The 15009-nt window shown below is 40.3% G+C and overlaps 1 protein-coding gene across 1 annotated transcript in view; it reads right to left on the bottom strand.

Moving 5' to 3' along the window:
- The window catches only part of KCNH1 (potassium voltage-gated channel subfamily H member 1), a gene marked incomplete at both ends in the record, with an annotated part of 170356 nt that overhangs the window by 111136 nt on the left and 44211 nt on the right, over window positions 1–15009 (bottom strand). The window contains one exon of the mRNA XM_084202555.1: window positions 9063–9492. Within this exon, the coding sequence (XP_084058681.1) occupies window positions 9063–9492 (430 nt within the window). The remainder of the gene's footprint in view (window positions 1–9062; window positions 9493–15009) is intronic.

Genomic DNA, 15009 nt, shown 5'->3' on the forward strand with positions numbered 1-15009 from the left:
TTAGCCAGCTCCACAAGTGGGAATCCATAATATAGTTCTGAGAGACCAACAATGCTCTTCTAGATTGCACTTGTGTAATTCAGCAATTAAGGAATAAATTTGTAAACTGAACCCCAGGGTTTGGTGTCCTGCATAGCAAAGCACTGTGTCTCTTGCAGATTCTTCATTTTATTGTAGGGAACAAAATATTTATCTTGCAAATTATCCCCCGGTTCCTGCCTTGAAATATTCTTTCATCTTTTTATATTCCTCTGCTCTTCAGTCCATGTTCTGGATGCATCACACTTTTCTCCCACAAATTAACTTGTGTTAATCATGGTCCTTTAGATTTTAAAAACAAGATGGTTGCACACTCTGATTAATCAAACTCTGATAAAGCCAGCATATTTCAGCATTTTAAATCTACTTATAGGAAGTGATGTTAGAAATGTCTAAAGAAAGAAAAATGCTGCACATAATATAAAGACATCAGGTGAAAAAGAAACATATCCACAGCTGGGATACCTACTTATTTTTCTTATCCTTCTCCTTCCTATTAAAGAGTTAAAAGACAAAATTTAGAAACGCTGTGTAAAACAAAGATAAAAGACAATTATCTATAACATTACTGTAGTGTGAGCTCTCCTCAAATCCTGGAAAAACCAAACTATTAACACTTCACAGCTTTCATCTTCTCTCCTGTCAAACAGAACTATTTTTTCTCCATTTGCATTTACAGTTCTTTCAAAAGTTGTCCAATGTCTTGGGGAGCAATGTTAAGCTCTGCAGGAGAGAAATGGACTGTAAAAACCTTGAGAATTAAAAATTTTTAGAAAAATCTCACTTCAGGAATTGTCCTGATTGGATTTGCAGAGTACTGCTAGGGATATGGACTATATCCTAGGGCTATTCTAGCAACTAAATTCTAGTATATTCTGAGGTAGGGTGATTCTCTAGCTCTATTAGGCTGAAGTACAGCCTGAAATTTTTAGCCATTATGGCAAGATAACATATCAAGGGACAATTCATAAAGCATGAAGGTATGTGATATGTACCTCTGGAACATTTATGGTTCTTTTCCCTACAGCCATAAGTACACAAGTAATTTACCCTTGCCCTTTCCAAATTATATTTTGCCAAAAAATTAGTGGCAATAATTTAATCTAGCTTTAATCTGGTCATATATGCTTTAAATAACAAGAAAGGGAACACTGGTTACTCATTTTTGCCTTCTAAGAAATAACATCTCACAGAGAATTAATTCAAGCCTTCCCAGGCCAGGCCAGGCAACAAAGTATTACCATACTAATATACTGACAGAAAATACTTTCTTACTGCTTGCTTTGAAATGTATTGGGGTGAGGAGGGGACTAACCCCAGATGAATGGGCCACTCCTCATAGGGTCATGGTCATTAGCTAAAGCAGATTTATTAGAGCATCAGCACTTGTGTTGTGAAACTGAAAAACAACTTTGAGTCCATCTTCACCTGGAAATGATTTTTGTAGGAATTTGCTATTTAGGTAGGTGCCACCTAAAGGCTCTTTTCTGATTTTAACACCAGTGTTTTATCATAGAACCATGGAATCATTCAAATTAGAAAAGACCTTTAAGTTTATTGAATCCAACCCTAACCCAGCACTGCCAAGTCCATCACTAAACCCTGTCCCCAAGTTCCACATCCACATGTCTTCTCAGTACCTCCAGGATGGTGACTCCACCACTCCCCTGGGCACTCTATTCCCATGCCTGAACACCCTTTCCATGAAGACATTTTTACTAATATCCAATCTAAGTCTCCCCTGGTGCAACTTGAGGCTATTTCCTCTCATCCTGTCACTTGTTAGCTGGGAGAAGAGAACGACCCCCACCTGGCTGCACCCTCCTTTCAGGCAGCTGTAGAGAGTGATGAAGTCTCCCCTGAGCCTCCTTTTCTCCAGGCTAAATGCTCCCAGCTCCCTCAGCTGCTCCTCATCAGTCCTGTGCTCCAGCCCCTCCAGCAGCTCTGCTGCCCTTCTCTGGACTCACTCCAGCACTTCAGGGTCTTGTAGTGAGGGGCCCAGAACTGAAGGCAGGATTTGAGGTGTGGCCTCACCCGTGCCCAGTGCAGTCACTGTCCTGGCCCTGCTGGACACACCATTTCTGGTACAAGCCAGAATGCCATTGGCTTTCTTGGCCACCTGGCACAGGCTGGCTCATGTCCAGCTGCTGTCACCAGCACCCCCGGATCCCTTTCCACTGGGCTGGTTTCCAGTCACTCTGCCCCAAGCCAGCAGAGCTGCACAGGGCTGTTGTGACCCCAGTGCAGGACCCGCCACTTGACCCTGCTGACCCTCACCCTTGGCCTCAGCACATCAATCCAGTCTGTACAGATCCCTCTGCAGAGCCTTCCTGGCCTCCAGCAAATCCAGACTGCCACAGAACTTGGTGTCCTCTGCAGACTGGCTGAGGGTACACTTGACCCCTCATCCATATTATTCAGAAAGATATTAAACAAAACTGGTCCCAATACTGAGTCCTGGGGAACAGGGTTGTGCTTCAGTACAAGCAATCCTGAAAAAAACCAGCAGGTCCTGGACGCCCTTACCCAAAGAGGAGGCAGCTTTTACGAGCAAAGACTTTGGAGCTTGCTGAGTTGTGAAGCCTGTCAGCACTGATGGCATCTCTCCTCCATGGCCCGTCTGCACTGAATGTCAATGATGTAACTCTGCGCAGGCTCATCAGTGGGGCTGGAAATGCCACCACGACCCGGCACACCCCACGCTTACCGATGAGAAATACCGACGCGCTCCGCTGGAAATTGCATCCCTCAGGACTCAGATGTCTGAAGGATTGTTTATATACCCAAAAAGCCCAAAACAGCGGTGTCTATCCATTTCATTTCTATTTGTCACAATGACTTTGAGGTTTTGGTAGGTTTTGCTGTTGATTTTTGGAGTTAACTTTTTGTTTTGCTTGGTTTTTACTCATTCTTTACTCTGAACACGAAAAATTGAGGTATTTTCACCTTTAAAGATAACCAGACCAAATCCTGCCCTAATAGTTAAACCCTCTTCTAACACACAGAGAAACTCTACCCACTTTTCTGCCAGCCTTATCACTTTGCTGAAACTTGCACAGAAATACATCCACAATACTTCTGGTGATTCATTCTAGTGGAGAAAGCATCCAAGCAAAATAACATTCAGAAATCCTAACCAGTTGCTTAATAATTATAGCAATAACACACCATCTCTTCAAATATCATGACTAGCATCAAATAAAAAGTAATAAGGCACAGCACAGAGGAGTGAAGGAACAGAACTGCAAAGACTGGCCATACTTATTTAAAAAGAAATTAAAAAAAAAAATCCAGGCCTTTAAATTAGGAATTACTGGCTAGAGTGGTGTTGCCCTTGGCTAAGATAGATGAGAATGAAAATTATTGCAAAACTATCAGCCCTGTAGAAAGGGCTGCCATCTGCAGCTTCAGGAGCTTGCAAGAGGTATATGACATCTGAGGGATTTTTGTCATCTTGCCAGGGATGTGACAAAGACCAGGAATTAAAGAGACCGTTTTTGCAAGACAAGGTTTCTTTTTCCTTTCCCAGCATGTCCCCAAAACACTGCACTGACAATACCCATGTACACAGAGAAAATTGCTTTGGGTTTAAAATCTCTTAGGCCTTTGTGCTGCACCCATTAATGATACCCTCAGCAAACCTAACTAACACTTGGCACGTGGCTGGCCCTTTCCTGCAAAAATGATTCCAACACATTCCCCCACCACCTAGAAGGGGTTCTTGGGGTTTGTTTTTCAATTATGACATGCTTCATGAGGGGGAAATCATGCCTCAGGAGGATCATCAAACATGATGCTGCAATGCCTCTATATCTTGTCCAGGTGTTTTGATAACAATAGTGTAGTTTTTGTCAGTTCCTCACTATCCTTTCACAAGAGCCACCAAACACTTCTTACCCTGCTGGAGCTCACCAAAGCACACCAATGCTCTATGAGACTGTGGAGGAGTAGCACTGACCTGTGCATCATGATTCCTGCCACCAAGATTTTCTTAAAGCTCTCAAGGATGGTCACACTATTGCTCCTTTCTGCAAGAGTGCTGTAAACAAGACTGCCCATGTTTTCACATTTACTGAATGTTATTCTCATTTCTGGATTGTCTTGGTGTTTTTGTTTGGTTTGGGTTTGGTGGGTTTTTTGTCTAATGAGCAGAAACAATTCACAGACAAAGCTGATCAAAGTGAGACAGCTACTCCATTCTCCTGGGACCTGTGTCTACCTTAATCAGAGACAGCAGCTGAAGTGCTGCAGGACTGCATGATGCTTGTGTGGCACACCACATCATGCAGAAGAGGAGTGGCTTGGGTTTCTGGACTCTCTTGATTAATGAACTCAGTGGCTGACAATTCATCACAATATGCAAGCATGCATGTTCATGAATCTGACCTTTTAACTCCTACTTTTGTCTTTTTCCATGATTCCTCTCACTAGCTGGTCTAAGTATAGTGTTTCACAGGGGAATTTATGATGTCATTTAGCATTCAAACACATGCCTTTTCCTTCATATTTTGGGTGTATCCAGCCCTGTAGTTCCAGAAAGTTCCTACCTAACTAACAGAGAATTTAGCATAAACAGGCACCAAAAACTTGGAATCTTTTAAAGCAACTGAAAACATCAACAAAAGGCTCCCAAAAGGATGGATTTTGCTCCATTGCTCAAAATCCAAATAGGCAAGCATCCATCAGTATTATTTTATGTCAAAAGTCAAGAATGCCAAGCATTTTTAGAACTGCTCATCCCTACTCCACCTGCATAGCAAGGGGATTGCTGACACAGTGCCCAGATACAAAAACTGCACATGAAAGTCCTCTGATTTTTGCTAGTGCTTAGGAAAAATAAACAATACCCAACCCAACCTGACAGAATCACTGAGAAAAATATATAAAGACTGTAATTTCAAGGCATATGTCTCCACAGGGAAGAAACCAAAAATTGAAACAGCTTTTTTTATTTTTCTGGAAGTATTAAAAATGGAAAATATATGTCTTTCTGCAGACCCAGACAGTGGTTTTAAGCCTGGGTTTATGTAATGTCAGCCTCACTGAAAGATCTGTCTGTAGACATCTTCCCTATTAATTAGCAATTTAGTGGCCATCTGTGGAAAGGGATAAGCAAATATGTTTTTCATTTAAAATGAAGCTGAGGAATTAATTGCCTTTACTTCCCCTAGTAACTCATCCATAGTCTCTCTCTATATACACATATGTACACTCAATAAAGAAAGTAAGACAAAACCATGCAGGTCAGTTCACAGATGTGAAGATATTTTGCTTTGCAAAACTACAATTCAACATATGTTCAGGAAAAGCAGCTACACAGTAACAAGAAACACAAGCTTCCCCAGAACAGAAATCATTTAAAGCAGCCACTGGGCATTTCATCTCTATTTTAAAATAACTTGATCTTCCCAAACAGATGTGCATTATTTGAGGTCAAGAATCAAGAGCAGCAATTTTCACCTACCCCCTCCAGTGGAGCTGACGAAGTGACAAAACATCCCTGGGGTTATGAGTTTGCCATAGCCCCCCACAAATCTAATTAGGGGCTTCACCTTCCCACACCAAAATAACCAACAGCAAGACACTTTCCCTCTGAAAACTGCAGCCACAATGAGGTCAGCAGGACAGCATGAGCATCATTGCATTAGAGAGCACAAGAACACCTCCCTGCAGGAGGCCCTGAAGCACAGACCAGGGCTGCTGAAACAAAGCCATGCTTTCTTAAACTTTGTCCCAAGTGTAAACACAACCAACAAAGCCAGCCCCACAGGCTCAATACCCACACACAGTTTATTCACCTCAATGATGCCTTCCCAGTGTCTGTGAACAACTAATATCATGTACCCACTCCTCCTACAAACCACATACATTAAACTTTTTACTGGGTCAACATTTACACTCAACTCAGCCAAAATTCCCACTGCTCCAGGACAGCTTCACTAAAGTATTTCTAAATTTTTCATTAAAAGCTACCTGTATTTATTATTTACCATAATGAAAGCTTGAATAAAAGAGAAAATGGAAGTGGTTCTACCTACTTTTTTAAACAGCTATCTGATATCACAGCAAAGTCCTACTACTGGTGGTCAGTGGGTCCACAGAGTTAATGCAACACAAATGAAATTCTGCCACTGGATCAGCTTTACAGAGGGAGGAAGCAGTGAGTAACAGGGGATATACCCATGGCTGAGCAGCAGGGCAAACCACATTTTGTCTCATGGAAGATGGAATTCCAGTGTTACCTCCATAACACTGGGCATAAGCATAGTAAAGACACATGGAAGGACACTAGTTATGAACTGCTTATGCTTTCAAATATCTCTAATATTCTGGGCCTTTCTGGCACAAACACCCCATTTGGATGCCACCACAGGCCTGTGCTGACTGTAGCACAAACCTTTCAGTTAATTTGCCGGTGGAAAAGACAGCAATGCATGTCTTAAAAACACTTGTTTACACAGCAAGTCCTCTTCAGAAACACAGGCTCAACAGACAACAATCCAAGATCAAAGGAGTATCACTACTATTCACACCTCTCTTCTTAAGAAACTATTCAAGATATGGATCCACTAAACCAAAACAAAACTAGAAACAAGGACCTGAAAGCCTTGCAAAGCCACCACACCAGTCGGCAACGTATACACCATGACCAGCCTTTCCCAGAGGTACAAGAACTTTGCACAGTCAGATCCATTGAATTAAAAATAATTCTGAGAGGGAAAGACTCACACTTCTAAAAGTAAACTCTTCCTTTCCCTCCCCTTGATGCCAGCATCTGTACTCCAAGGAAGCAGCCCTTGAGTGCTCCTACCAAACCATGGAGGCACAGCTCATGGAGCAAACTGAAGCCAAGCCATGGATACAATAATCAGAGGGAGGGTGCAGAGGCAGTGCTGTGTCTCTGAACTGATTTAGGACCCAGAGAGCTGCAGCTTCTGGGACAGCCACCAGTGGGAGGGCAAGCCCCTGCCATGCACTGCACCCTGACTTTCTGCAGGGCAGCCTCACACCCAGCCCATGCAAGAAAGGTGGGGCCTGAAGATATTTTCACACATGCTCACCTTCTTCATCACCATTTCCAGAAAAGTCAGTTTGTTTGAGAAATAAAAATGAGGTAAAAATTTCAAAGGTGATCTTGCTAACGAAATTGTGACTGTAAGCTTAGCTGGCCACAGTATTGTTTAAGTCACTAGTCTTTTGATACAGGACTTTTTGCTATTCAAATGAGCAGAGGATAAATACACAAAAAGAAAGGTTATCATTGTCTTTCTGCTCATCTAAATCAACATTATTTATGCATAAATTCAGTTTCTTTCTGCCACACTGTCATATGAAGAGCTTGGAACAGGTGCAAGTCCAAAATAACCCCAAATAATGTACATTCATGAGTTTTTGAAGGCAATGCTTAATCATTATTCATAGTACTAAATAATAATACCAATTAATACTAGCTGTTCTTGTTCTAGCTAGTATCGTGGTCATAACAATAAGCCAAAGATCAGGATATTTCCTATCCAACTGGCACCTTCATCAGGAAATATGCTTGGAAGTCCGCTTTGTGCTACACCACTAAATTGTCTAATGCACCTTCTCATGAGAAAACTGCAAAATTTTATCCATATTTTATAAAAATTTCCCTTCTCCTACAGGGTGTTTTATTAGGATGATAGGACTCTCGGCAGAGGAAAAAGCTAGAAAAACAAAATTAACAAATTTTATAGCTAAAATATCCCAGTCCCTGTGTGATCAACAATGCTTGTCTTGATAGTTTTTTTCACTAACCTTCAACAGATTTAACACTGCACACATAATCTCAGTGTGTGACTTCAGTGTTGCTGTAAAAGGACACATCAGAATCAAAGGTTTGCATTTCTACAGCAGGCACTGCGCTGCTAATTGAGTTTCATTATGTATTTGGTTTTAATTTTCTGCTTAGCAAGGACTGACTTTCTCCTCCTCAGGATGCAATGTTACCATACAGAAGCGCCTATCTTCCTCCATACAATGACAAGTTTTCCCATGGACAAAGCAGATTTTTTTTTTTCCTCATTTTGGTTCAAACTCCACCCTTATCTAGAAAACCATGACCTAGTTTAACAGTGGCCACCATATGGTTCTTAACTCCAAGTAGCTCTCAAGGCACTTTGAATGCAGATCCTGCACTGAAATGACAACATGGCCAAAAGCTGGACAGCTTGGCAACATGTACCCATTCTAACAAGGATGTCTGAGCCAGAGGTGCCCAAGCACAGCAGCACCCCCCTTGCTTCAGGATATGTCTGTGTGCTCAGACCACGGCAGAGTTTGTGGTTCTTAAAGAGTCCCAGTTCTCTCTCCCTTAGAAGATGATGCTCCCAGACCTCCTCCCACACTCTGACCCACTTATCAAATGTATACAGCTCTCAGACATGAAAAGAGTTTGCCACATACTAAAATGAAGGCAAAAAGGTGCATTAATTCTTAACATTTCAGGCTTTAAGCATTTTATGGATATTACAAGAGCATATTGAAAGGATGTGGACAGAATATTTTTTCCAAAACGACTGAATTTTTGCTAGTCACCACAATACTCCTACTTGTGATTTAAACCTAAGCAGTAAGAAAGTGTGTAACACTTATACTGCCACCAAAAAAAATTTTAGCTGCATCACATTTACAGGATTCCAGATGTTCCTATGAAATCAGCACCGATGACATGCAGCTATTTGGCGTTGCGTACTGATTTCCAGAAGCAAACAAAACTCCACAACTCTGGTGAAAGTTGTAAAGTATGTTTATTACAGTATGTTTATTCTTCTTTATCAGAAAGAATTCCTGGGTCATTTTCCCCTCTCTCTGTCTGCCCTCTTGTCCTTCAGCTGAAGCAGTTTCTTTGAGCATAGACTTTTACGAGAACAGGCAGTCAGACTAAACAGCTATGTTTGCAAGCTTACAGACTTAACTCAAAGATGTACATTTCACCTAAACCTAAATGGATTTCTACTCTGTCTCAGTACGAGAAAGACAGAATCTCTAATACTTACAGCCAATCATCATCATAGCCACAGCGAAGATCTTCTCCCCATCCGTCGTGGGAGCGATGTTCCCGAATCCCACGCTGGTGAGGCTGGTCATTGTAAAGTAGAGCGAGGAGATGTAGACGGAATCTTTGCTGGGCCCGCCCTCCCACTTGCCGAAGCCGGAGGTGTTGAAGCGGTAGGGGGTGCCGATGGACTCTCCCAGCTGGTAGAGCCAGCTCTCGGTGCGGATGGTGTTGGTGTCCTCGTCGATGACCTCGTAGTCGCCGATGCTGTACCAGATGCAGGCCAGCCAGTGCGCCGCCAGCCCGAACACGCACACCAGCAGCACCAGCACGGCCGCCCCGTACTCGATGTAGTGGTCCAGCTTGCGAGCCACGCGACCCAGCCGGAGCAGCCTGACCACTTTGAGGGAGCTGAAGAGGCTGCTGATGCCCTGGAGGGACAAAGAAGGGTGGCCATTAGGGTTTCACGTGAAAGCAACAATATTTATAACTGCGGCTTCCAAAGACACAAGGGGATCCGTAAAAAGCAGATAGTCACCAGATAACAGAGAAACTGTGAAACACAAAAAGCTGAGCGACCCTTTCCGGGGATGAATGTAGCACCCTTACCTTCATTCACTACCATTTTGTGGGTTTCTCTCCCTTTCCAGATTATTTGAACAGGTTTACCAATACCTTTGTAAAAACTTCAAATGACAGTCTGTCTATTTATTGCATAGCCAGTTGTGAATTCTTATGCAACACGTCAGATGTAACGTCCCAGACATAACAGAGATTGCAATATTTAGCTCAGACATATCAGGAAGATAAATAAAGCCATAAAACACTGGCAGTACCTGGCAATTTGTAGTTTTCCTATTTCCTACAATGCATTTCCTATGACTTTACTGTCCTATATAAATTCAGTCCTCTGACATTTCTCATATGAACTACACAAAGCTTAAATATTTCAAATATCTCACTAATCCCCAGATTATATCCTTTTTATGACAACTTTGATAGCAATGCAGTATTTCTGTGCTGAAAATAACATGGCTCCCCTGAAACGGAATTAAGCCACCATGTAGAATTTGGTATTGTTAACTTTTATACAGATTTGCACAAGAAGTCAAATAAAAAAAAATCAAACCCATTTGGAGCATGAGAAGATCTGAATAGCCTATCATAATTTTTTTTTTTTTTTTTTTTTTTACTTCCTCTTACCAAGACTGTTTCATACATAGAAGTCTGATTAAAATTTAAGCAGACTGGTTTAATGAGTATTTCTGGAAATGCATAATTGCATACTTCTGGTCACCAGCTTTTACTGGAAGTTTGTTTATTCCTGCATAAATACAACTGCCTCAGTATCTTAGGCTGCTTCAGTGCACTAGAAAAGATGTTTTATTAAATAATTACATAAAGTATATTGACTCATGTTCCCCAAGACTGCAGCAATATATTTTCCCTTTATTTCATGAATTTGTCATGATTACATTGACTCATTTTCAGAGACAGATGTAATTTGTTACCTGGGAACACACCAGCAATTTCTATTAAGTATCTGGACAAGATCTAATGCAACCAGGGGGTGGGGAGTAAAAAGAGAGAGAGATTAAAAAAAGGAAATAAAAAGCAGCCTTCCTTTAAATCAGAAATATTTCCAGAAATCTAGAAGAGAGCAAGTGAACTATTCTTTTAATGAATATCTAAGCCAAAGTCACTGATACAAAAATTGCTACACAAAGTAAGTTAATTTCCATTTCCCATTCATTCCATACCCAGATTTGTTTTGTAAACACTGAAGCAAAGCCTCCGTGCCAATTCTGAGAATATGACACAGAAGACCTTAATTTCCAGGGGAGGGAAAGCAGGTATTTCTGAACACTCACTATGGAGAGGAAAAGCAAAGTGGAAAATGCAAAAAATTATAACCACATTTTAGAACTCGATATGCAAGTCCTGGACTGACAAGCACATTTAGTCTGCATTTTAAATATTCTGATATTATAACACAGCCTTCTGGCTTTTTCCCTCAGGGCTCATGCCCACTTCTCCCTTTCCTCTTTGCAAACCTTAGCAGTGAAACACTAATTTTTTACATTTTGAGAGGTCTCCAGCAATGGTGCTTTTTTAGCTTTTTTAGTCTTAAAACCAAGCCTTTTAATCACACACTGCTTCGAAATCTCCACCCCAACATCCAAGAAAATGGTTTTATTTTTGTCCAAAAGCAGTGGTGCAAAACCTGTTCTTCAAATTAAACATATCCCTGCAATTAAAAATAAACCCCAAAAAAATGCTGTTTGTCAGTGAGAGTCCTACCAAAGTCAAAAAATAATAATGGTTTAAGAAGGACTTATTAGCATAGAGTTTGGTTATTTCTTAATTAAAAATTAAAAAGAGTCAAGGATTAGAAATACTTGGGGAAGGGAAAGAATCACAGAAGAGGAGCTCAAGAAATTGGATATGAAAAATGGGAATACTAATTAAAATACATGAAATCAGATTTTAAAAGTCTAAGGCAAAATACTTTTTTCAAGCATTCTCTTATCGTAATTTCCCTTGTGGAATTCACTAAAAGAAATTATATTAAAAAATTTAAATGGGATTGAACTGCATCATTTGGGAGAAACTGATTCTACCAAATTCTGACCAGAGATAGAGAGAATTAGGCTTTTTGTACAAGAAGAACTTGAATATTTACAAGAAATATACACTTGATTTGGTGGCACTGGAAGGATACATTTAATATTCAAATTACTCCTAATGCTCACCTGACTGCATTACCAATGATATTCTAAAAGTTCAGAAAAAGCTCTATTAAAAAAACTCCAATTTATTTTTATTTCAGCTTGAACAGTGTTCTCTCTTTGATTTCCTCAAAGGAAAGGATTTGTCTATCCTAAATGGATCAATATCAAGAGCAAGAACTGCACAGAGAAATGATTATGCATATAACTCTTGAAAATTTCTAAGTGAAAGAATTTCAAATGGTTACAAACAACTGCAACTTAATAGACTGTTTCACAGATTATAAAGTAGGGGAAAAAAATCAGATAGTCCTGCAATACTTTAAATCAGTACTTTTTAGCACTAGATTTAGCAAATTATATTTTAATGCTCACTGGAATAGATCTGTTGGATTGAAAAATTGACAATTTTAGATTACCACTTTCTGAAATAGAACTGTACTTTTAGATTATTGTCCATTTTAATGCTCTTATCAGTGCAGATTATTTTTATGCTTTTATCATACAGATGGCTCCACGATGTCACGCAAAGGAGCCTGAACTCAATTTACTTCTCTTGATGCGTGTCCCACCCTCTTGGTCTGCTGCTCCTGCCAGTTTTGAGAGGCAGATGAAGAGACACCCAGAGATCCTTGTGCCCAAAGGAAACAGAAAAACCTCAGTTGATGAAGAGCTAGAAATGGCGCTGCATGTCCCAAGCAGGCACCCTCAGATGCTCTGCTCTAAAGGGTCACCACAAGGAATGTCAATGTGGCAGCCAGGGAAAGGACAAGGCTAAGTAATATTCCATGGAGTTCTACTGGGTCTGATTTACCCCAGCATAGTTGCAACTACTGGCACTCTATCCAACAGAAAACATCCCTTGAGGCTATGCAAAAATAAATTTTTAAAAATCTGTTCTATGGCCAGAATAGACACATAATAGATTTTTACTATATTTTTTTACAGAGAGAACTTGGGTGCACTGCTCACTTCAATATGCAGCACTCAGTCAGGTATGTCAGAAAATACTGACTTTCACAAACACTTATATTTCAAATGTTTTGAAGCGACTGAATGAGACTAAAAAATTCTACTGCTGATACCTGTGTACTGATGTTGATAAATATTTCATATGTTGGCAGGTTTACTTTCATTGCCAGTGATGGCTGCTGCATAAAAAAGGAAGAAAGTGTAGCCAGTCCCCTCCAAACCGAAGGGCAAGCCCAAGGCACTGAGACACTCAAGAAATTATTCCATAGCCACTGACTGAGCAGACTTGAATGTCAAAAGCTCTTAAAATAATAAACACAACCACTTCCCCTCCCTCTCCTTCTACACATGCTTTGCAGAGTAGAAGTCTACCCCAAAAACAGAAAAACAGACCAGCCTCAGTTCCAGAGGAAAGCAGTGCCCATATTTTATACTCAAAGAAAAGGCTTCGTAAGTTGTCCATTAAATGCTGCCAAAAGTAAATTTCCATGTACACTTTGTCATTAATTAGACTTCTTCACTATATACAGTGCACATTTACACAGGTTTTCTTCTGCATTTCCTTGCTTTCTGCAAGATCTAACCTACTGTGAGTGCACCCCTTGCCTCACACTGATACCTCAGCATGTAAGTAGCCTTCTTTCCAAATACAGGATCCAGGATATCCATATGTTGGCTCTACCTCTCAATACGACAATATAAGATTTTTGCTGTTACTTCCACACCCAGAAAAAGAGACAGAGACACTGTGAAAAAACAAGGGCTGCAAGCAGAGCAATTACTGTTCCTTGTGTCATTGTGGTCCAAGAAGAGTAACAGCGGACACACAGTGATAGATGCTGCACAGATAAAAGCAGTTGCTGCTGTTCATTTGCCATGCAAAATCAAATTCAGCTCAATTCTTTGACTAATAAAAGTCCACCTAGAAAAAAATTAAAATACAAATTGTTTAAAGAACAGCCATAAAAAGTAACTGAGGTCACCCCACCTGTCCCCCAAAAAACGTGAGAAATACTTCATTTTCCATTCCAAACAAGATGCAGCATGAATAACTGCAGAAAATAACTAAAATGCTGCATTCACCCCACCTCCTACAGCTGCAGTAGCACAAGTACTTTACTAATAGATTCAATCTACATGACAGTATTCACTTTTTAGGCCATTATTCACTTTCTACATGTACAGAAAGAAAATGCACTTAACCCAAGCATTAAGATTTTTTTCTAGGCTCAAAGGCAGGATAATTTACTTCCTACTTACTACCTATTTTTAAAAAGAGAAATATTCAGTATTGGCACAAATCTTTCCTAAGTTTTTCAGCACTTTTCTCTCACATGGAACTGCTAAAGTTCAGGCTTCATCTCAATTAATGGGAGATGCAGGAGACTAAAAGCTAACCATTAAAAGAAAGAGAATGAAACAGACAAAAAAAATAAATTATTTATTCCAAAAGGGGAGGCAATGAACCAAATTTATCCCTACTGTGAGGCAAAAGCCGCAGAAAGCACTGCCTTCTTTCTTGACACTTTATTTGAAGCCAGCCATGCCACAACCTGGCTCTGCCTATCTGCAGTAACCTGGCAGCCCTGTCAGGTCATCATTAGGACTACACATTTCCGTCATTTGTCTCCTCTGATTTTCTTAATTAGGTCTGAGAACATGACCTTTCCATCAGATGGTCATATTTAGCAACCAAGAGATGAGATAGCATTATGTGCACAGGTCAAAATCAATATCCAAGCCCTCTGGATACTGCTGTGGTTTTCAGCACTGAAGAAAACAGATCTCTAGATCCCTGAAGCTTATTTTAGTCAGACATTTGTGAGCTTGGTTAGAAATGGGGGAGAAACAGCAATAATTCATGTATTAGAGCACAGGGTGTGGGAAGAGATGGGAAGGCTGATTTTTCATTTGTAAAACTATGTCCTTGCTTGCCTTACATGCATGCATGCATGCACACTCAGAAAAACAAACAAAAAAAACCAAACCAGGAAACAAACTCTATTTTCCTTTTACTTTGAGAGGAAAAACAAGACTAAAGATAACACATAAGTAACCTAAAGAAATTACTACTTTCTGTGGTAGCAAATAAAAAATTAACCCCAATAGACAACAATCTGCTTCCCTATGCTTCTGATTCAAAGCAACAGCCAGTTCCAGAAGCTTTTTACTTCTCTCAAAGAAGCAAAACACCCAAATAATATTAAATGTTACTGGCATTTAATACCTCTCCATCTTTTCCAATTC

Source organism: Fringilla coelebs (genome assembly GCF_963513975.1).
Source record: "Fringilla coelebs genome assembly, chromosome: 3".
Lineage (NCBI taxonomy): Eukaryota > Metazoa > Chordata > Aves > Passeriformes > Fringillidae > Fringilla > Fringilla coelebs.